Genomic DNA, 24,839 nt, shown 5'->3' on the forward strand with positions numbered 1-24,839 from the left:
GTAATCCTTCCAACATGGAGGCTTGACACGGAACGCTGCTTGCCAGTCTTTGCGCTCCACGCTCTCCGTTCTACTAAACAGACATGCCCCTGCGGCTCTGCGCGTCTCAACGCTACTGCTTGCTGTAGTTGGACGTGAGTTCGCTTGGGGCTTTACTCTGAATCATGTTTCCCGGTTCCTTGAATCCCCCTTCCTTCCTTCTTTTCCTCAAATCTTACCTTCTAAACTGCCTGGATTTTCGCCCGCGCACGGTTTACGGCATTCCGTATCTACGAGCTCGGACATAGTTCCTTCCTGGCCTCTGTCCTGGACATCTGAACGTATCCTGGAGTTGGATTGTTATCCTCGCGCTGGAATCCAAATACCAGCGCACGGGTTTATACAAATCCCGGACCGTGCGAAAGAAGTCACCAAAGAAGGTCTCTAGTAAACAACAAAAACAGGTGAGAAGGGGAGAGACTTGTGACATCAGTGGCCTTTTATACAAACGACTTCCACACCCCCACTATCAGACTCAGAGCCCGGGCTTTCAGTAAGTATCTGCACGTGTAATGGCATATTGGTGAGGGACTGGGATTGGCTGCGAGAAATAAGTTCACTTGGGTTAGTTAGGTGATTGGGAAGACAGACTTAAGTGCCTCATCACAGGTTGGGCAGAGCAGTAACAAATGGGGCGATAACACCATTACCGCTCCGCCAAATCCTGAGTTTGGATGGAAAGTTGGAGATGTACCTTCTGCTGTTGGCTAATCTTGTCACTTTCTGCACGGTTTCAGCACTATTATCTCTGCGGTAATAGCGCACAGACGCCCCATTGGGAATGGGGATTTACTGCCCCCCGACCCCCTAACTCGAGATCCAGCGCTTATAGTGCCGGACCGAGTTGCAGTAACGCAATTTGCATTGGGTGGTATCCCGGCGGATTCACCGCCGGAATAACTATCAACTTGCGATGAGGCCCTTAGTATTTAAATGACTGGTTGGTCATCTTTGATTTCATGCAGGTAATTGCTGCAATCTTCAGTGAGCATTGTTGTCCGGTATTTGGGAAAGCTAATAAGTGCAGGGTACTTGTTTAAAATTCTCAGTGTCACAGTTTCTGGTAAACTCGCTCCACAAGCTCAGCAGAAGTTTTTTGCAAATTCCTGCAATTTTGTGCAGGAATCAGTCAAAAGTCGCATATAGCTATGCTGCTCCAGCACGGAACAGTGATTCTTCCAGATGCTCTGTGTTGCCAATATATCACTTGTAGTCCCCTTTCTTTAAAGGGATAATATTGCATGAATGGTGCTGCATAGAAAAGGGAGGTTGCTTGGTTCTGGGGTCATGGGTCTTGTGGATAGGGGTAAGTTGTTGACCTTTCCAGATCCAGGGTGTTATTTGTAGGTGGTTTAAAGGGCCAGTGTTATCATGCCGTTTCCCGTTAGTCCTATGGAGGGGATTAAGTGAGGGTGACCCTGAGATCCTGCCATACCCCCCCCCCCCCCCCCCGGTGCTCATCCTACTCTCGCCTGGGAGATACAGAGCCCCCTTGGTTAAGTCCCCATAATTAAGTAGGGAACTTCCTCACAATATCTAAGTAAGGTACCTGTATTCATTTTTAAAAGTATATATGCCTTTCAACTATCGTGATTCAGTTTGATGCATAACTCCATCCTACGGACAAGAGTGGGGATTCTACAGCCAAAGAAAGCTGACCTACCAGGGCAACATCACCAGAGGCGCCTGGTGATGGGACAGAGTAGGTGTTGGATCCCTCCCCCTCCAATCCACAAGGAGTGTATTAATTGCCATGGCTGTGTCCTAATTTAAGGGTTGTGGCCACAGAGCTAGGTGCCACAGAGGGGGCTTGTCCTTCCATGGGTATAGTATTTAATAAACCGTCCCTCACTGTGTTCCCCTGGCGCCGATTGGTGATGCCGCAAGTTACTGGGGCACTTCGCAGTGGTAGATGATTTAAGGTGCATAAGTGGATGAATATGGGAAAGTTGGAATAACAGAAAAAAATATGGGGAAGCTGTAGAGGGTAAAGGTGATGTCTTGAAAAAGCAGAATTTATTTTTTACTAAGATGTTTGCAGAAGTTGACTCTTTATGTTCATATTAAGCATTCACTCGCGCTCTCATACCCATCAGTTTCAAAATTGCCTCATGTGATACAATGCTGTTAAACCAATATTTACTTTTCACATAGTGTCACATAAAATGGTGCAGATCTGCACAGATAAGTACACAATCCTATTATAGTCACATTATTTCACTGTCCAAAGTGGGTAGGCACTTTGCCTCAGCACTCTACATCCTCTGGTATTAGTACGCATAACACACAAGGTGTCCCCTGGAGTTTGGGATGTCTGAGCCTAGTGCATAGTTGACACTAGTCTCGGTAGGTTAGTGCTTGGGCATCCTAGCTATTCCTATGAATTGCCAATGGAACTCAAAATAGAACCAGACCATACAATTTCAGTCACATGCAATGTTTTGCACACTGTCGTACTGAGTTGGGCATGGATCTCTTCCATGGTCCCCTACCCCTTATTTCCCCCCACCAATATTGTAGCTGAAGCCATTTTCTTTCTTAGTTGGCCCTGAGGTAAAGGGAGTAGCCGGAGCCTTGGGTCTCGGTGCTGGTTGTGCAGGGGCTAAAAGCCTTCAGAACAGGTGCACTGCAGACATGGTGGTGCCCTCTTTGCCTGTGAACCCCCCCTTATTTGCGGCTGCCTTCCAATATGGTTGCTTGCATGGCATTCTGGGGGACGGTAGCCCTAGTGATAAAAAGTTAAGGCTCTTTGCTTATACCAATGTTTAATCTTAGGGTATTTCTTAACACAATGTGCCTCATTACGACTTCAGCGGTAGGCGTGCCGGTAACTACTGGCACGGCTGCCGCCTGAGTCATGAATTTACCGGCGCCCAGGAATGGGCAATTACCGGGGCATTACAGCCCTGGCGGACCTGGTAATTGCCCATTCCCGGGCGCCGGTAAATATTGGTCCCCATTCCCATTTGCGTCCTATTGGACTCAATGGGGAAGCCGGATGCACCGGTACCGTTGTTACAGGACCGGCAACCTTGTAATGAGGCCCAATGTGTGCTTCTATGTGGGCCCTGGATGCCTTTGTGGAATGTCGGAGGCCGTAGATGGCATTTGTGGGCTCCTGGGCGACACATGTGATCCCCAGGACTGACACTGAGAGACACAAAATGCAGAGGTTCACTCTTGTGTTATGGTCAATGCTCTATCCTTAGCTCAAACATTAAGGTACGAGAAGGTGAAATCAACTGTAGGAAAACAATGGTCTTTGATAATACCTGGGTCACAGGAGACCAGGTGTTAATTTTGTGGTAAACGGTGTGAATCTCGAGAAACTGACAGTAGAATTGCATGATGTGACTAAACAAACTTTTATTTAAAAGAGAAAAGGTAAATAGGCAGAGAACAAACCCAGTGGGACCCTTATGCCCCACTCATCGCAAAGGCACCAGGTCCTAGCGATGAAATTGAAACCTGCACATGGCGTGGCGAAACAAGGACCGGGAGATGTGAGCTGCAGCGTGATACTAAGAGGTACCGACCATGAGCTGGGATCTGAGTGTTTATGCTTTTGCCAAAAGCATTCCGGAAGCTTAGTCTGCCTGGTGCAGCATCATGTAAACTTGGAGAACTGTGGAAGCAGGCAGATGACTGGGAGCCGAAGCAGACCCATCCAGCAAAGCAACACAGAGGTGGGAGTTCCACCTGTTGCCATGATGGCTGCAGCATTTTGTTTAAAAAGCATGTGAAGCTGCTGGGCAAAGAATTGTAGCAGAGGAAGCTGTCAATTGTAAGGCCCATCCCAACTGGAACCACTACAAGACCATTCCGGGAAAGAAAACGAGGAGGGCCTATAAAATGCCAGGGAACAGTGCAGCCGAGGCAGTAGTAGGCAAAGCAAGAGGAGCAGTCGATCTGAAGTAGTGGCAAACCCAAGAGGAGGGGGGAAGCAGTTGTTCAGGAGTCAGCAGCGTGAAGTGAGAGGGACAGCTAGAGTCTAGCGACACAGCGCGAGATACTAGTTAAGGTTTGAAATTGAGATAAGGCTATGGAAGTCTTGGGTCAACAGGGCAGGCTGACCAAATTGCTGCTGCAGAAGCTGAGGAAAGTTCAAAGAAGCTGGATCGCCTTCAAAACCTGAAGATGATGGATGCATGTGTCCATGACAAGGGCACACAATCTTAGTAGAAAGGGCACTATATCCCTTACAAGTGAATTGGGGAACTATAACTTAGGATCAGTAAGAAGTAGTTAGGCACTATCCTCCTGGTTGTATTACAAATCGCTGACTGTGTGCTATATCCCTGTGACTGAATTTTGAACCAAGAAGTGACTCTGTCATAACCCTGTGGCTAGCAGAGAAAGGTAAGTGGCTGGCCGCTCTATCCTTGCAACTGTTGGGGTAGATCAGTTTGTTAGTTTATTCATTTTTAATGCACACCAGACCCAGGGGTATCGGGGCGCCGCAGATTACGACAGATGCAAAGCTGAAATCATCTGTTACAAAACATAGACAAGGATACAACATATGTACATATTAAACACTTTTACAGGATCTAGGCAAGAGTACGGCAAATGATCAGATTATACACAGAAAGAAATCTATATACAGCAGACTTTAGGTTAAGGATATTTGATTGACTGTACATACAAATACCGAGGAGTAGGTAGCAAGGCCTACAGGTCGGTAGAATTGAGCAAGTTGATGTAGTTGCCTCTAAAATTCAAGAATGGTTGCTCTTCCCTGAGTGGATGTGGCAGAGAGTTCAAAAGTTTGGCAGCTTTCACAGGAAAACTATTGCAACCTACCTTAGTGAGTCTGAATCTGGGAGTGGTGAGGCAGCTCCTGTTGCTAGTTGCTCAGTATCTCTAGTAGAGGAAGATCTGACATTTTGTAGTTTCATTTGCCGGATCCATAACAGATAAAACCCCTTACTTGGTTGGAGAGCTCAAAACCCTAGGTTCCACAGGGTTTTCACTAGACTCACTTCCCTCTCTTCCTGGGAGTGTCACTTGAAGATTCCTGGGGGGAGAGGGCTGGAGGAATCCAAGGAAGGCATCAAGGAAGGAATCTATGAAAGAATCTAGGATAGAAGGAGTCGAGGGTGGAAGGAAGGAGTCAAGGAAGGAAGGAAGGAGTCGAGGAAGAAATAATCAAGGATAGAAGGAAGCAATCAATCCTTGGATTCAGGAGTATTGATGTGGTCTTGATGGTCCTTGGCTTTGGTTGTCAATTTCAAATTGGGGTACGCTGCTCCGGTTTCTGCCAGAGGAGTAGCCAATTACAGGGTATTGTGCTGGTTTTATCAGAGTGGTCTTATGAACCTCGCCACTCACTCACTTCCCCCTTGACACATTATGTGCTCTTAGCTAAAGGTACCTACTCTGGTCCCTCTTTCTTACTCTACCATTGTGCTTTGCATGCACCTCCTAAATCTATTTTCCTTTTGCTCTTCATTCCTCAAGCAGATGTTTCTTCTCCCCTCTGCTTTCTCTCATCTCACCTCCTTGTATCCCCCCCTCTTCTTCTCTCCAATAGATGCCCCTCCTGGCCTCCTGCTCTTGCTCTGTCTGCTCTCTCCCACAGCCTCTTCTCAACACCCACAATGTCCTGTAAAAAACCTTCCCCTTATCTATAGCCCTGATTTCACCTCCCCAGCTCTCAATTGGCATCAGGTGTGTTTGTGTGCAACTTTGCTAGATTGGCGGTGTATCCACACAGTGGCTTGGTGAGTCGGCTCTGTCTACCCAGGCTTGGCTCTGCGATACAAGCCAATAATGGCCGGCAACATCTTCTTGGTTTGAGCTCATGCGCTGAGTGTACAATGTGTCGGGGTGACGCGCTCTGTGGCCCTGCTTGCTTTTCTCTGCTCAGGTTGCAAGTGACTAATTCTCCAAGCATAAGTATTCATGACGGTCTGTGATTCCTTGCAGGCATTGTATCTGTGTCCTTCCTGCATCCTTTGATGTATAAAGTCCCTATAATGGTTCTCTGTACTGGGGTTGGCGTGTGGGTGTCTCTGGATGCGATACTGAGTAGAGGAGGGACTCGCCATAAGTCCCATAAAGGGAAATCACCATATAACCATTTTCTGGCAAGACCCTGCCTCTCACTACATGGGGCGTGGTAGGGTGAGCCAGGGAATCCTCCCGATGCCATCCTGGTGCCCAGCATCACAGAGCGGGTAGCAGCCTCACCAGACCCTTCAGGCCACCTCAAACATCACCCCAAAGAACAAGCATGCGACTTCTTCATACATTCTACCATCAAAAACATCCACTAGTGAGCTTGCTGCCATCCATTATTGATATACCTGACAAAGCGTTGTTTATAACCCCATTGCTATTATTGTAGTAGTGCTGCCACACCTACAAGTGGTACCTTGCTTGCTTGCACTACCACCCCCATTGCAACCACCGCCACTACAGGTGTGGCTACTACTGGCAGTACTAGTAGTGCTGCTAATGGCTGCAGTAGCATTGCTAGTATTGGCTCATGCTGGTTCTGATAGTAATTTGTAATACTGCTGTTGCTACTCCAGGACACAATGGTAATGCCGTGGAACAACTGGTGTGTATACTACTATGGCTGCTTCTGATATTTGTGCTGCTATCACTGCTACTCTGAATCTGTCTGCTAGGAACAGCACTACTATTAGCAAAAATGCAACCTGTAATAATGCTGGTGGTTGGAATATTATGTTATGTAGTAGCATGAATACCATTGATTCTGGTAGTAGTGCTGCTAATACTACTGGTAATAGCATTAATACTGTCAGTGGTAGTAGTAGCACTACAGATAGTACTGCTACATGTACAATTCATGGTGAAACAATTCAAGTTGCAGGCTACTAGCCAGTCCCTAAAATAAATAAGTAAAAAATGCTCTCGCCACCTCAGTTCTATATATACACACAGCACACCATTTCTTACTTGCCAAGAGTTGCATACCACTAGTCAATGGCTAGTGCAAATTTTGTACCCAGAGTACTAATACTTTTGGCAGTCTTACTACTACTATTGGTGCTACGGCCTTAACCATTGCAGTAGTTGTAGTAAGTATTACTAATGTTGGTACTAGCAAAACTACTGCCGTTGGAAGTCCTTGTACTGCTGCTACGTGTAGTGCTATTACTACTACTCCAACCAGTTGGGCCGGATCATTAGGCATGTGAACTTGTTGGTGGAAAGTAAAATAATTGGAAACCCTTTACTCTGGCTCTTTGCAGCTGTGAAGGATCTGCAGAATGCACTTCCGCCCCTCTGACGTCACTTCTTGTTTGAAGGTAGTTCACAAGATAAGGAAAATCTGTTCAAAATGTTAAAAATATACATTCAAATTGGTTTTGGCTGGGAGATTGGCAGAGGATAAATATAAAACATTAATAGTAAGAAACAACATATTTAATGTTTTATAAAAACTTTGTCCCCTTTTAAACAGTCAACAGGTGTCGTCAGAGCTATACAAAACAATACAACTTAATCCTTGATGACCTCAGTCAAAGCGCATGTAAAGTACACCTACTGAATCGCATGCAGGCAGGAGAGAAATGCAGGTACAGAATAGAGTCCGTCCATGTACCATCTGTGCATATAAAAGGGCTGAGACCTTTTGATTGGGTGCAGTTGTCTGTTGACCTTCCTAATTATAACTAACCGGTATGATGGCGCTATGGAACAACTATAAAAGCAATTTCCTACTGTCTAGATCAATTCTGGAGCATGGTTCCTCTCCAGGAGAGCTGCTCTTACCAGACTAGAAAATCAGATAACATGTGAAAGAGGGAACAACTTAACAGGTAGCACTAGCATGGGGAATTTTCTTAAACAAAGTCTAGATGGACTACTCGCATGTGAAATGGGGCAACTTCCCATCTCTACTTTCCTTTCCCTTGGTATTTCTCTCCCTTAGCATGTTCCTTTGTCCCCGGACTGGCCCCACCCTGCCTCTCCCTTTCTGAAATGTGTTGCTCCTTCATCCATTTCTCTTTCTCCTTTGATGTTCACCTATTCCTATTCCTCCCATCCCACCCTATCCCCATTTTCCTGTGATTCCTCTAGTATTCTCCTTCCTCGTCAGTGAAGGTCTGAATACTGTGCTAACCCTCCATATGGTTTGTATTTTGTAGATTGCAGTGGATAATGGCTTTGGAGGCGCATACAGCCAAGAGAAGGCTGAGTGGATGGTGGGTGCCCTGGAGGAGTATTTCCAAATTAACGGTGAGGCTATGGAGTGCTCCGGAGGACTTTAAATGGAGGATGTAGCGATGTCCTAATGCGACAGAAGACTTCTAAAAACTGTTTACTAGCTAAGATACTTTTCGTTGGAGGGCAGCACGGAATGATGGATTATTCGGGTACATGATTAGGAAAATGAGTACAACTGGGCGATATCTATCGTTTGAATCATTGTGGTCCACCATCTCTGTAGATGGGTCGCTATGTGTGGCGGGCTGTGGGCATAGAGACTTCTTTTTCATGTATGTGCTCAAAGAGGATGCCCATGTTCTCTTCTTTTCAGTAAGGATGTGCACACTTTGACAGTGTCAGTATGTTTCGCTATGTGGTTTAATGGGGCTACTGTAATGCCTGTTGTCCTTCGAAAGCACTGATGTCTAATAAATCCTTTGTAATGTGTTCTTGTTTCATTCGCGGAGCAGCAGGATATCACGGAAGCTCTTGATTTTAGGGTTATAACTCCTTATTCCAGGATGGTTGTGTTCATTCTATCATTTGCTGTCCCCACCTGTTCAAAAAAACAGTTGGACTCAGAATAATTAAAAACATGACCTTGCAGGATAATGTGACCATGCCCTGTGTATGAAGCTGTTAGCGGAGGACCAGGGAGTTCTGGGCAACAGTCAGCTGCCCTCTCTGTGGTGTGACCTTTAGTATTACCCCACGGAGGATTCCCCCAAGGTGGACCTTCCCCCACCTCTCAAGCCATAGGTGCCAGGCCTGGCCCCCAAACCCCTCCATGCAAAAATCTGGACACTGGAAAGACGTTGTAACTGGATGTGGGGTATACTTGAGTAGTGGTAACAGAAATGCAAAAAACACAGAGCAGCTCTAACGAGCAGTTGGGGAGGCCACTCGCGCGGAAGAAGAAAGACTTACCAGAGCTACAGAATCGTGGGTGTAGTGGCCAGCTCCCACGCCTCAGACAGAGATGCGTTGTGCATATTTTAGGCAGATAAAGATGGGGAGCCACGCAGCGCCATGACGGTGCATCTGGACTTTAAAATGGCAGTGGGCCGGTATAAGCTCTCTGGCTGTTGCCTACGCAAAGCTGCATTTTAACAAACACACACCGAAAATCCAATCTGTGCATCGCAAATCAAAACTGTGCATCTGATCTCAATGCATATGCTTCACCCACAATAGGGTCTTGCTTATGCCGAATCGAGCTGGTTTTTAACATTGAGATCAACGTAATAAGTTCTGCAAGAACAACCTGCTTTTTTCTTTCATTCTGTGGAGTGTTCCTCCATTTAGACTAGAGGGCGGTGGGACACAACTAATCTGTTGCCACTTCCTACAATAGATCATCCTTCTTTGCTTACTCTTTTCAACTGGTACATTTATTTTACCTTGTAAGCAACACCTATATTTAAAACCTTTATCCTCAGCCAGCCCATTTATCTAGACCTTTTAAGACGACGCGGCTCATCCTTTGCGAGGACCTTGGTCAACCAAACCCCCGTTATTCTTTGGATAGCCCGAGCACATCTCTAGCCCCTCGCGCACCCACACCTTTAATCTACATATGTATTTTAATATACAGCCATCTCTACCTTTCCTCTTACACACCTTCTCAGACTCTGCACCATGGATTACCTTTACACATCACTTATTGTATAACACCATTTTCCAGTCAATGCAGACTAAGGTCCTGCTGTTTCTGGCTGGGACTGAACGCACATTAACTTGGAGAGAGTTAACATGCTTTATGACTCCTATGTTGGTGTGCTAGCACAGTACAACGCCCCCTCCCCCAAATTAATAATTACGAAACACAGGGAGGAGGGGGAACTTGAAACCCGTGAAAGAGATGAGAGGAAAAGGCGAAACGCAGGCCAGGAGGTGGGACAAATCTGCCCACGACAATCTGGAAATCCACAGGCAGTGAATGAGCCCGCCAATCCACACGTGTGTCAAATCCATTAAGACAAGCTGCAGAGCGTACAAAAGGACAAGAAAAGCTAGATAATGAGCCAGTATGAACGTCCTTCCAGAGAGGTTCACTAGCAGTTGGAAGAGGGGTGGTGCAAGCATTGCAGCAGAGTTTATTGGCTGTTAGAACTCAGTACCCGGGGGAAACCAGGCCACGCAGGAAGCATGTTGCAGAAAGCCTTTTGGGGGCTAAAGTCCAGAGCCTGGCCGACGCCTGAGAAAGGACATTACCATCATCCTGCTGTGGGGTGTAACCTACTCTCTGGCCAGAAAGGCGTGACTTGATAATGGCCAGGCCTGGATGTAATCCAGAAAATGGCAGGAGCCAGAGATCCAGAAATTGAAAGCGTGTATGTAGTGGACGTTTGGGACTCAGACTGTAGGTCTTATTGAGAATGCAGACACTGGGACTTTAAGCACAGGAAATTGGAATCCAGGGATTCGGCATTGTGTAGGAACCATTGAGCACATCATTGTGTTACTCATCCAGCCTACACAGTGTTTGTGGAGCTAGCTCATGTATGCGTTCACCCCATCCTGAGCCTATGAGTTACCCCCTTGAGGCCTTGAAAGGGGAAGAGAGAAGGACTAGTCTCCGTAGCTGTGGGAAGTGTCAAGGATTGAGCAAGGCCCACCAGAGACCAGTCATTAACCACATTATGTTCATCCTTTTTTCATCATGAGCACTGCAAGTTTAGGAAAACCTAACCTATTTTGTTGAGACTAACCTCATTCCTCCTAGGTCTCCATCCATCCCCCTGCCCTTGTTATGTGGTGCGTTTTCATGCTTTACAGTATAAGGTCTATATAAGAATTTATAGCCTAACACTTCAAAACTTAAAAACTTGAGTCTTTAGTACTCTGTAGATCCCAGTTCACCAGTTCCATGCAATAATGTCGCCACAAAAATCTCGCCATGCAAAAATATCGCCGAAAAATGGCCGTTTTTTGTGGCGACATTATTGCATACATTTTTTTTTGTTTGTTTTTTACATTTTTTTTTTTTTTTTTGCCCTGTCCCCATATATATGGTCACCCAAATAATATCGCCACGACATTTTCCCGGCGATATTATTTACGGCGACCATATATATGGCGATATTATTACCTGATACCAGATCACCACTGTAAATACAAATCTAAATAAAATGTTATCCCACAAAGATGTGGAATATTTAACCCATAACCCTGTGGAACTTTTCACTGCAATCCGCCTGCAAAACTACTTTCAACACTAGTAGTGGGGCCAGGATTACCTTTTAGGTAGAAACTCTACTAATGAATCTTTTAGTACAGGCTTAACAAGCGCTCAAACTTGTGTTGCTCTGCGCTTTCTTGCGACCAAGACGTTGCCCCTGAGCTATCCTTCCTGTCCTATCTTTGTGTTACAGATTTGAACTAGAAGAAATGTCTGCTAAACTAAGCAGCAAGAGTCTATCAGCAGTGTTTCAGTTTGTAGAGACGCCAACATAAGCAATTTAAGAGTAAATTCAAATGGGTCAGCACTAGTGTCTGATATATAGATAAAAATGCACACGGAAGAAATACCCCTAAAATAATTAAGAGCACTGTAACACTGACCTTGGAAGTCCAATAGTGACGTCAGGAAACATGCTTTTGAAGCCCTTTGTCTCAGATATTCACCTGGGCAACTGTTGCATCCAGCAGGAATCTCGTTTCAAGAGTGCTGTATCTCTGTGATTAACTATAATTTTTTTGACATAAGCATAGTATTATGTACTGATGGTAAGCTTAATGTTTCTAATTTAGAGAGTTAGCTATCTGGTTGTATTGACCTTTTGAATTTGAATGTTGCCAGTCTGACCTATTGATCAATAGGCTGTGATGGCCTGAAGGGCTTGGCTAGACGAGTGGCAGAGCTAAGCGTTCACTTCTCCATGGATTGTTTCTGGGGTTACCATATCTTTTGCAGAAGGACCCAGCTCTAGCACATGCCCTGCTAAAGCCAACTTTTATTTTCCGTGCAGCTGATCTGGAGCAGCATGAGGTGGAGGATTTCCTGTCTGAACTGATGAACAATGAGTTTGATACCCTGGTGGAAGACGGCAGCCTACCTGAGGTGAGGGAACCTGCATACAAACAGTCTGATCGATAATATGTCTTAATGGAGGGAAACCGCATGCAGATACGTTTTGATCCTCAGCCTGCCCTACAAGAAATTAGCAATGGTACAGATCGGGTATGTTCTGCCACCTGCTCTAGCTGTAGGAAACCGAACCTTCATGTACTTATCGACAGCCTTTCCTAGAGGAGGGATGCCACAGACGTATTGGTCAGGATAGCAGCCTGCCCTATGGGAAGACAAACCACAAAAATACTTTGTCATAATCGTGAGAAGCGCAGAATAAAAAAAAAATATGGCAACAGATGTGGGCAGATAAAACACATGTTATAGGTAAAACAAACAAAAATGTAAAGCTGGTCTATCTGATGAGTCGGATTTAGGGAATACCTAAATAATGTTGCTGATTTATCAGGTATTGGGGAAGTAGATAATTGTATTAAATCTCGGGTCAAGAGGTACATTAGATGAATACCAAATGAAAAGTGGTAGATTGAGGGTCTTCCGACAAAGTTGTGAATAAATAGACTCAAAATCGGCTTTAGTCAATCTCATACAAGTGCTAGATTGAACAAATACTATATCAAAGGTGTACATGTAATGGATTTCAAAGGTGGAGGAAAATCTAATACAAGATTGCGGTCGAAGGGACTGTTTTCCTGCTTGGGATTTTGTTTACGCATGGTTTGGAGACTTGGGGGAAAAAAAGTTTTTCGATCTATTTCTGAGAAGCACACAGCACATGCCAGTTCCAGCACACATTGAGAAAGTATTCTATAAATAACAAAAATACAGACGTGATGAGCCGGAGCTAAAAGCAGTTCCTGTGTATTGGACATTAACCTTTTTAAGGATGCATGGGCAACAAGGAGCTAGTACATAGCGTGCTGAAAATCTAAATTTGTGAAATTGAAATCAATCATTTCCTTTAAATGTATTATGTACATTCTGAAATTCAGAATTGGTCACATGGGTATGCTTGTAGGGCATTAGTTGACCGGGGACTTCAAAAGTAACTTATGGTAGTTGTTGGTATCGAGGTTACCGGGCCCCTTTAAGCCACAAACAGTATCTTCCAGGAATTTCAGTTTCGGTTGTATACTCTGAGGTGCAATATAAGATCACTAATATAAAATACAAGACTTAAATCCTAAGAGTAGAGAAGAGATTGGTGCATGGCCAACTAATAAACAGATTTGATGAATACCAGACGAAGATGCCGATTTTATGTAATCTATCATAGAGGCAGATTTTTGGAATACCTGCTGAAATGCTAGAATAGGCCAACCAGAGGAATGGAAGTATTAAGGGTCCACCCAAAGGGCATATTTAGGGAACATTCAACAAAGAGGTATGTTTAGTGGGTAGCGAATTTGGTCAATACCAGACAGGTACCGTTTTAGGGATAACAAAAAAATATTTGAATCCTAGTCAAAAAGGCAGATTAAAAAAAATGTCAGTTGAGATGCATGTTTAGGGGAGGCAGATTTTATGGAATACTAAAGATGTAAGTAGTGAATTGAGCAATATTATCCAAGCATGGGAGGGGCATTACCGGGCCAGGTAATGCCCGAGCCAGTTGGAAGCCAGAGCTAAGCAATGCCTTGAACGATAGCCTGGGACATTACCTGCCCCAATAATGCCATCCCTCTTTCGAGGTTAATATTGCTATTAGTACCCCAGTACATTTTACTGGTGTACTAATAGTGGCTTTTTTAAGTTGAGAAACAACGTGCTCTCCGTTTCTCAACTTTAAAAAAACTTCAAAATACGATGGCTGACATGGCTCGGGGAGTAGGCAACTACTTGTAGTCCCTTTTCACTTTCCACGCCAGCCATTGCTGGGTCGGTGACGCGCAGTGAATACTAGTGTTTGCGGCGCCAGCGAGGGACATACCAAGCCCAAGTGAGTGCGGTGGGGACTGGATGGGAGATGTGGAAAAGGAGGATGGGGGAAGAGGAGACCGGGGGTGCGACCTTACCTGGTGGGGAAACATGCCAGCCTCCAGCTCCAAGGATGCTCAGAGCGGTGGCTTTACCTCGAGGTCACGCCCCCGCCGGGTACAATTAGCTGAAAGAGACTGAACAAGAGAATACTACTCCAAGACAATCCGATAGAGGCAATGTAAGAAATGACAATACATGGAGGTTAGGGGAGGATGGGGTGTAACATGTTTGTTGTTGTTTTCTCTCTAAACTGTGCTTTGTTCGTTGGCTATATCATCCGGCAGGTAGCCCAGCACGTTTGCACCTTTTACCGGCAGTGGCAGCGAGGAGAGGTGGATGCCATGCAACAAAGGATTACTGAGCTGTGTCAAAAGAAGCAGAATGTGAAAGTCAGTGCAGTGCAGGGCAGAGTCCCAGACCAGGATAATGATGACAGTGAAGAGGAGGAGCAGGAGGTAAGTTGTGAACTAGTCTATTTTGTATTATCTTGCAGCTGTGTTTGAAACTCTGCTGTAACCTTCAAAGCATCCATGCCCTCAAATTGGAAACTGGGCATATTACCTCGTGGATAAAGTGAGGAGAAGGTATTGTTTCTTGCATTGCATCCTCTTCGGTTCAGCACCCTCCTCGTCTGTGGAGCTTCTGTAGTAGCTTCAGCAGAGAGGCAAGGGTGTCTGCCAACATTCTGAGTTAGGCATGGGATTATTGCGTCAACTCCTCAGGGAACCTCATAGTCCCAAAAACAAAACCTTTTAATCGGACAAAATGGCTCAGTGGATCAGCTCATCCACAGTACAGATCTGTCTGTTTCCCTGAATGTCACCAGGTTTGATCTCAGTGGGTCTGCGCCTCGAAGGTTGATCACGTTCATACCCTTTGTTTGAGGAGCAGTGGCACTTGTTATTGTCTCCTAGAGGTGTCCCAATTATAAAGAACACAGCGTTTGTGTCTTCAATATTTTTCAGGTTGTAAATTGGTTAGCTACACATGCTTTGCATAATCGCTCTAGTGGTTGGCCTAAAGTCTTTGAATTTTTAAACTAAACTAAACAAGGCGTCGACGAGGAAAGATCAGTAAATATCCATGTATGATGTGCACGCTACCCACACTTCCCCTTAGAGTAAACTTCCTCCTCGGATATGATTTTTGAATCCTCAGGTTTGGTCACGGAGTGGGGGAGCAAAAGAAAAGGAATTAGGTGACTTTGATCCTTTTGATGCAGTGATCATGTTCTCTTGTGACCGCACCGGTCATGAAATATGCATGCACTGTTTTGCAACTGTCATCTGTCACAGGTTTTCAGTGTCTAAGATCTGTGGAAAAGACTACAGTTAAACGTTGCCCAGCCTGTAATCAGATTTCAATGCCTGGACAAAAGCAGGGTTTACAAGAGGTGCCTTCCATTGGACTAGAAAGAGGAAGTGGTAACCTTGTAGAATGTTTAATCCCAAAACACTGAAACATCCAAGAAAAAGCCTATGCTATTGAGGCTGATTGATCTGAGACTTTGGTGCAGTGAGAACTGACTCGGAGGCATGTGCTAGAGGCAGAAATGACATCTAAGCGAGAAACAGTCTTCTGATGGACAGTCTTTTAATGCTCCCAAAGATGGAACGGGTAGTACTTATACCCATTTGGACAGCTGTATGGTTGTAGAGTTGTTTGCTGGGCCACCTAACTTATATTTAGTTCTAAGTATTGTTACCTTTCTGGCACTTCTGAGAGTAGCTCACCAGGGCTAAGGCTTACAACCTAGGCCTTGAAATATAATATTGGTGCAAATGTCCCCTTTGTAAGCGCTTCTCACTGGTATTGTCAATCATACACCTCAAATAAATGCATGATACATGAGTTTTATTCAAAAGATAGTATTATTTATAAGTTTGTCCCATACATGAGACGCAAAATCACTGTCTGATTTAAGAGATTATGGTGCATTGGTAAATCAGTGACTTTACACTGGTTACAGTTCAGCGTAATGTGCCAACTTCATGGGCTGAGGTTCCCCCATGGGGCTTTCTCAAGGCAATATGTGATATACAGTCCTAGCATTATACACTGTGAGACTCCTTCGTCATTGAGTCGATTACAGTTGTCATGACCATTCAGTGCACGGGATCACGAACACGACGCACAGATGACTGTTCTCTTAAATAAAAGCAATGGTGCAGCCCGGTTTTTAAGATAAGGACGCAAGACGGAACGGAACCCGGGATCTAAAAGGTATAGGAATAACTTAAGAGGCACCCGGTTTGAGGGTTTGTGAACGCAGTTTGCAGCAGGAATACGCTGTAGAAAATGGATATTAGATTAGGCGATGGGTTTTTGTCCCGCTAACATTTTTTTTTTTATTTAATTAAAGTGTTTTTTGGTTAATTAAAACCTTATACACTACAAAAATATTATATCAACCAAACACAGTTACATATTACACATAAAAAAGTATACATCATATTACTCGCTTCCAAATATAAAAGGCTGCCCCAATAAAAACCTTAATCTCTCCATCATAAATAACTGACCAAAATTGGTCAGATTCAATCCTTCGCATATCCTCTACAAAATTTGCATACCCTTTAAAATAACATTCCCTTAATTTGGTGCATGAAGTTAGAATATGTCTTGCTGTCTCCACCTCTATATTACAGTGCCTACACAATCATTCTGCACGGGGAGTTTTTGTTCTTGCCCCAATAATATCATTACACCGGAGGATGTTCAAACGTAGTTGCAAGATAAATCTTCTCAAAGCTCTGCTTCCCGTGTTTAGCAGATATTGTCTTGGGGTGGCAGGTTTGAGGCCTTGGAGAGCATAAACAGAGTATCTGGACTTATTATAAAGATAAGATTGATTTTCACACAGATCCCAAATAAAAGCTTTATCTTTAAGACTTTTCTTAATACACATTCTGTTATCTTTTCCCATTAATTCATTATAGCCAAGGGCTTCCAGAAAAGATAATGCTATTTTTTGAAGATTTAGCATATAGGAATTCTTAAATCTGCCTTCTCTTTTATTTTGTCTTATAAGGTTAAGCAGACTTCCTTCATCCCCATCCCCTGAGATTATTCTAAAATAGAGTTTGCAACATTCGATTTTCCACAGAGTCAAGAGGGATATGAGCCCCAGTTCGCACCTTATAGCTTGTATTGGTACTGAGTTGCGGAGTCCTAGGGCTGGTCTCCAGATCTTCCCTTCAAGTAGGTGTAGTTTACTCAGATATTTACTTTCTACTGTTTCCAGCGCATACAGAATACCAGGTATAATGCAGCTTTTGTATATCTCAAGTAAACCTTCGATTGAGTGGCCGCCTTTACTGGTCATATAGTTCCTTATGACTTTCCATTTCTTTAGTACTTTTAGATTAACCGCCTCCTGGAAAAAATGTATGCAGGGATTGCTCAGAATAGGCATCCCCAAATAAGGATAGGCCTCAACAACCTCCAATTTAATAGAGTTTATCTGCCATCTTGAGGAAAGTTTTTTCTTTTCTAACTTTGTAGCTCCGAATACCATTACCTTAGTCTTATTAATATTAATACTAAGGTTATTCGCTTCAGAGTAAGCTAGTAGGCCATTCAACATTCTTTGCAGCCCTATCGGAGTCTTATCCAAGAGGACGGTATCATCTGCATACATAATGCTACATATGGGTTTCCCCGCCACTATTGGTGGGAAGTTATTTATGATGGTAAAGCTTTCCCACATATCTGAAACATACAAGTTATACAATATAGGCGATGTGACACATCCCTGCTTCAGTCCAGTATTAGTAGCGATCTCAGGTGATAACATCCCTCCTTTGCCCAAACATATGGAGACAGTAGTTTCCCTATATATTTCTTCCAAAAAATGCAAAATTTTGGGGCAGATCTTTTTCTCTTAATTTCTTCCACAAAAGTCCCTTATTAACACTGTCAAAGGCTATCGAATAATCAACGAAACACACATATAGTTGTTCCCCCTTATCCTTAGACCCTGCTATAATGTGTTTCAACATTATTAGATTATCGAGGGTGCTATATCCTTTGCGGAAGCCAGTTTGGAGAGCAGACAGAAGACCCTTTTCCTCTATCCAGTTATTTAAGCTGTCAACTAACAGGGAGCAGAAGATCTTACAGCTACTGTCTGCCATGGCCAGCAATCTATAATTATCGGGCAATTTTCTGTCCCCTTTTTTAAAAATAGGGACTACTATAGCTTTCCTCCAGCTATCCAGTATGCGGCCTGTCTCCCATATACCAGTGAATAGCTGGAGCAAAGTCACTGCCCACTTCATGGGATTTTGTTTTATGACAGCATTCGCTAACCCGTCTGGGCCGGGGGCACGTGATGATTTCATTTTAGAGATCACTTTAATAATGTCCAGAATACCAAAGGGAAATGTATTATAGCTGTAAGGATTTATACCAGTAGGAATAGCACACATATCACTAATCGTGAAGTAGAGATCAGTAATGTACTGCTTCCAAGCCTCCTGGCTCACATTAGTATTTTCCCTACAATCTTCCTCCATCAAGAATTGTCGATATAAGTACCAAAATTTTTTTGAGTCATGGGTTTTACATATCTTATATAGACACCTCTAATTACCATTATTAGTACTATACTTATAATCCTTTAGCCAGTTTTTATATTGTGTCTTTATATTACTGATTCTCTTACTTCTCTCTTCGTCATCCAGGTCACATGTCTGCTTTAGTTTACGAATCTCACCCATCATTTCTTTTTTCCAGTCATAAAACACGTGATCAAATTTGTGGGAATGGTTTTTTTCCCTTTTTATTTTTCACAATAAGGTTGCTGTTTGTCCTCCGTATTATTCCCAACAAATTCGTTATCAGATTGAGGCCGTTACGTGCAATATCCTGACCATCAATGATCAGGCGATCAAACAGCTCATTAAAGATAATTAAATTTTTATCCGACCAAGTGATCCTGTTTCCACCTGCAGAAAATTGAATATCCATCACATTGCCCACATCCCAACTTTGCTTTTTCGGCCCATTAAAAAATGTACCCCTGATGGGTGTATGGTCACTCAAAGTGGTATCTGTGTTCAAAATAGATCGTAGATTGGCTTAGTTTTTATTTACAAACATATAATATAACCTATAGCCTACCTTCCCATTTGTCCAGGTTGCCCCAGTACCTAGCCCTATATTGGGTTCCAAATATTCTAACCCCCAACTAGACATAAGGTTCATCCACCGGCATCCCTGCACAAACTGGGTATTTAACCCATCAACCAGGTTGCCCTCCTGTGTTTCCAATGATGCAGTAATGACCGTTTCGTCCCACAATTCTTTGCACCTATTCATCTCCCTTACAGCAGAGTCACAGTGGGCGTTAAAATCACCCACTATACAAATTTCGGACTGAGGAGAATCCAGCGTCCAGCTTTCCATAGTATGGTTTAGAAACTCCCCAATCTCCTGAACATCATCCCCCCCCCCTGGTTGAGAGTAGATGTTAATGAGAAGGAGGTTCCCTGATAACCTTCCCCTATCTATGATTGCACACATAACATAAGGTAAGTTCCCGTGCTTCTCATAAGGTTTAAATGAGAGATGGTTTTTTGCCCCAATACCTAGCCCTCCATACGGCCGGCCCTTTTCACCTTTGGAAGCAGCTTTACTCCAGATATTATATCCATCAAGTAGAATATCCCCAGTTACCCAAGTTTCTTGTAAAACAAAAACATCTCTCCAACAACAATTGGATACCATCCTTGTGTAATAGGGTATTAAAGCCTCTACTATTCCAAGAGAGGAGATTGAATTCATTAATACATACCTCATCTCAATTCTGAGTAGTAGTATTTCCCTCCAAAGAATTTACTTCTACGTTTTTATTTCTTGGTTCCATAGTAGTAGGTGGAGCTCCCACCAAATCCATGTTTTTATCATTCCGATCATTATGAATTGCGGAATGGCATATCACAATTTCATAGTTATTGCCCCATACTCCATTAGAGTATTCCCTTATGAGGTCAACAAAAACTGCAGATCTAAATTGGACAATGACCCAGTTTTCCCAGCTTCCATATTCCGGCAGGATAATAGATTCAATATCCCCTGAATTAATATTTCTAACTGTGGAATGTGTGACAGTTTATTCAGTAACCAAGCCCGATTTTAAAAATGGGCTTTCATCAAGAGTGGATTTTTCTATGATTTTAATACTTTTCCCCACTATAAGTAGGGGTTCTTCATTTATTCCCACAAAATTTGCCATACTTGTTTTTTGGTTACTATGCATGGCCAATCGTTCCATCTCTTTGATATATATTTCCCTCTCCCTTTTTGTGAGAGGCATAATATTGTTATTATATGGAATTTCAACATGTTTAAAATTATTTTCTATAGATACCATGTCCTCACATTCACTTTCCTCTATTGTATTATCCTTACCCTTTAGCCAGTTTTCTAGTCCCTTACTTTTAATTACCACTTTTTTCCCTTCATCCGACTTCCGCTGATGTTCAATAATTTAATAGTGGTTCCCCACTTCTACGCATTCAGAGACTAAAGGGGCGATATTTGCTAGAGCCAGGGAATTTTTTTTAACAATCTTAGTAGTTTTAGTCTTGTCCATCACCATCCTCTTACGGGTGGATTTTTTATTTTTTCTATTTCGCCTAGTACGCCTCCTAGAGCCTTGAGCTACCCTTATTTCTACCTCTCTCACACTAATACTAGTCTTATCAGCCGAGTTTTCCCTTGAATTAAGTTGTTCCGTATGGGAAGTATTAGTCTGTACAGTGGTATTCTCATTTTCTTTTTCAACCACCAAAACCAACTCACTCAAGTCTCCTAACACCTCATTAGACCCCACGGTATGCCTTTTCCCCTTTTTAAAATCATTTCCACAGTATTCCTCTATCGTAATCCCAAGTGATCTGGTATTATCAATATTCTGTAGTACCAATGATTTTGTGTCACTCTGTTCTTTAAGCAATTTAGTACAAATGGTCAAGAGGACATCCATCATGGTAGTTAGGGCATCCAATTTCTCACCAGATTTAAGTGAGTTTTCACTTACCCTATTTCTATCAATGTTAACAGAAATTTCAGAATGGTTACCCATAGAATTATAAGACTCATCGCTCGAATTAAGTTCCTCTTCTCTCTGGGCAAATTTATCCAAATCTGGAGAAGCTGACAGATTTGTACCGATAATATTATTCATATCGGTATCCTCTACTGCAGAAATTTCTAGATTTGTTCCCGTTCCCATAGATTGACGCCTGAATTTATGTACTAATGTCAACAGTGAATTATTATCAATCATAGAGCTATTAGAGGGAAGAGGGGGAGGTAAAACATTGTCAATCCTCGAGCTATTAGAGGGGGGGGGGGGGAGTACATTGTCAGGTGCCGTTACTTTTTCTTTTATAGTAAAAAAGCTGAGTATCTTAGGTTGTTCTAATACGCCTTTAGTCTCACAAATAGGCTCATTCTTACTTCCCTTTTTTAGTTTTTTCCCTTTACCAGGCTTCTGGGATCCTAATTTAATATTAGATGTGGATACGCTTTTCTTCCCCTTTTTAGATCTCAAATTATGTGAGCATGGACTTTGGGCCATGTTAATAGAGCGTTAGGGGGGATATATATAAATAATATATGAAAAGGAGTAACTATTAATCCCTAAGGAGACGAATCACCCAAAAATTAAATCAATCCTATTACAAGTAAATCTATAATAAATGTACCTAGGACCTAATCAAATCAGTAGTTCAAATACACTCCGTTTCTTAAAATTAACAGGGGAGAAGAGACCATTCGCAGCCCCTAAGATAAATTAAACTAATATCAGGGATCAGCAGATAATAGAACTATGAAATGAGCAAGCCAATGCCATCAATTAGAATGGGAGCGAATAAAAACCAAAATTATACAATTTCGTAAGGAAAATAATTAATTTGTTTAGTTAAAATTATCGTCACAAGTTATATAATGATGAAAGTTAATGAGTGGTTGAAGAGTAGAGTTAAAATGTCAATAAATGGAGTATCAAGGTACCAATCCAAAAGAACCACCCGGAATGGGAACGCCTGACAGCTTGAGGAGCGGCCTTAGTCCGACTCTTTCCCCCCCCCCCCAGCCAGGTGATAACAATGTATATTTCACTGAGATGACTGGTTTGCTTACTTAGGATCCTGTATATTAATCTTCCTTCAGCAGCATCGGCACAACGCGCACAACAGCCGTATAACAGCCAGAGGGCTTAACTCCACAGGGCTTTACGCCGCAAGGGTGGTTTAGGGTTGGTTTTGAGGCCCGGTGGATGTCACGTGATTCGTCACGTGAGGCTGCAGCGCCCCGCCTCCTCCAGGAAGCAGGCACCAGTGTAGCAAGAGCAGAGAGCTCGCAATGCTACTCGAGCGCAATGTTAGGCGGCAGAACGTTGGCGTTTAGGGATACGCTTTTGCAGATTTCGGCAGCTAACATTAGCTTCATCACTCGGCGGTGCAGAGGTTATGTATTTGGCTTAAAACCTTGTGATTACGAACGCGTACAGCAGTCTAGAATTAGTAGGCTAGCCCTAAAGAAGTATGGGGCGCTTTCGTGCCCTAATGAACTCCTACACCACGCTTATATATTATCGAGCATGCACACAATTTACACTTGCAGGGAAATGTCAGATGATCATACAATACGAATAATCCCACCCTTGTATGTAAATTACACATAAAAACCAATCGGAGACGCTACTTTTCTCCTTAATAAGAATAACAATTTCACATTAGCGCTACGAACCCTCGGGTATCTGAGCGCTGCTTATTATTACCCACGGTGTGTGGTGCTCATATATCGCTTATTACCCACAGTGTGTGGTGCTCATATATCGACCTCGGAAGGATGAAAGGCTGAGTTTGGCCCCGCCGGGATTCGAACCTGCATCGAAGCAGGTTCTGCACGGAGGTCAAATCGAGCGTTCTACTCGCTGTTCCACTTGACCAGCTTGTACTGTAATTATATCTATCATGAGCACCCCTACCATATGTGCAGATAGCTACAGCAGATAAAACCAATTCAACAAATAACGCCAGCGAAACGACACCTTCTGGTGGGTCACTGGCCATGTGGTTTTAAGCAACAATATGTGTGGTTCTTCCTCTAACGGCAATAACTCAAATCATATGAAACACCAAAGGATCTTAAATGTGCAACTCATGGACTATTAGGAACAGAGCATAAAGTGATGCACAGCAACATTCCACACCAGGTACTGTTAAACATGGTTTACACTTCAGCACTTTATAAACTGCCCTTTATTTTCTACCATAAGCAGGCATACCGACCATTCACCCCTGCACAGGTTACCGCAAATCTCCCAATGGCACAACCAGGATGAGCCCTCACATACACCCTAACCCTTTGCCATTGAGTTTACTCCCAACTTTTAAACCTAGGCCATTGCATCCAAACTGTGCCTTATGCATCACAAGGTTTGGATACATTGAAGCCATTTGACAAGCATGATCGGAATTATAATCAATTTCTAGTATTAAGAACCACCAACCAGCACGTGGATATTTTATGCTGTTACCCTGCAACGCAATCCCCATATCACCATTATTGTGACCATATGCAGGCAAGAACTATGTATGAAAGAATGGTTTTTCTAACCATGCATTTATGGGTTTTCCTTTTTTCCCCGCCTGCTTTCTTTTCTCTGTTGTACATTTGAAATACATTTTATACTATTCTTCTTTGTTTAACTAACTTCCTGACAGCATTTTTTTCCTCGTTTCGTTTTCTTTAATTGGGTTTTTGCTATACCCAATGCTTTAATTGGAATATAATTGTTTTGCGAACCAACATTATCATTTACCAACCTCTCCTTCCCCATAACTCGAACTGTAATTGACTCCATGGCTAAGTAATTGCCGACCATTCAGGAGTCTCACAGTGTATAATACTAGGACTGTATATTACGTATTGCCTTGAGAAAGCCCCATAGGCGAAACTTCGCGCCATGAAGTTGGCACATTATGCTGAATTGTAACAAGTGTAAAGTCACTGATTTACCAATGCACCATAATCTCTTGAATCGCACCAACCGAGATTTATCGTCTCATTTATGGGACAAACTTGTAAATAATACTATCTTTTGAATATAACTCGTGTATCAAGAATGTATTTGTGGTGTATGATTGAAAATACCAGTGTGAAGCGCTTATGAAGGGGACACTTGCTTCACTAGTATCCTTTTGGTAAACTCCAGCAATCCCACATAACATGTTTCTGACAATACTTCAAAGAAGTATCACCCCTTAATTATTGACAGCCATAAAAAGGACTGTGATAAGAGGCATGGCATGATCAAACAAAGCAGACATAAGAACCTACAAGATGACACATAGTCTGTCCAACCAAGGAAGGCAACCTCAACACCAAAAGGTATTTCGGCTGTACATATTCCAAAAACGTTTCAGCTGAAGCAGATGGTCAGTGATAAGCGTGGTGCTAAGCAAGTTGACCCACAAATTTCTACCACCCAAGAGATCTTATCTAGTCACCGAAACACTACATAGCCCCAGTAAGCATGGCGCCAAAAGACAACAGGGCAATACAAATCTTCATGGCACTGAAA

The 24,839-nt window shown here is 43.1% G+C and overlaps 1 protein-coding gene across 4 annotated transcripts in view; it reads left to right on the forward strand.

The window, feature by feature from the left end:
- The window catches only part of TSR2 (TSR2 ribosome maturation factor), a 121,631-nt gene that overhangs the window by 63,084 nt on the left and 33,708 nt on the right, over positions 1-24,839 (forward strand). For 3 of the 4 annotated variants that reach the window (XM_069645322.1, XM_069645319.1, XM_069645320.1), the window contains exons 2-4: positions 8,163-8,253; positions 12,195-12,286; positions 14,521-14,691. In XM_069645322.1, coding sequence (XP_069501423.1) covers positions 8,163-8,253; positions 12,195-12,286; positions 14,521-14,691 — 354 coding nt within the window. Of the gene's footprint in view, positions 1-7,474; positions 7,590-8,162; positions 8,254-12,194; positions 12,287-14,520; positions 14,692-24,839 lie in introns of all 4 variants that reach the window. The other variant, XM_069645323.1, reaches the window with a different exon arrangement.

This window comes from Ambystoma mexicanum, chromosome 2p, assembly GCF_040938575.1.
Source record: "Ambystoma mexicanum isolate Mex_15411 chromosome 2p, UKY_AmexF1_1, whole genome shotgun sequence".
In the NCBI taxonomy this organism is placed as follows: Eukaryota; Metazoa; Chordata; class Amphibia; order Caudata; family Ambystomatidae; genus Ambystoma; species Ambystoma mexicanum.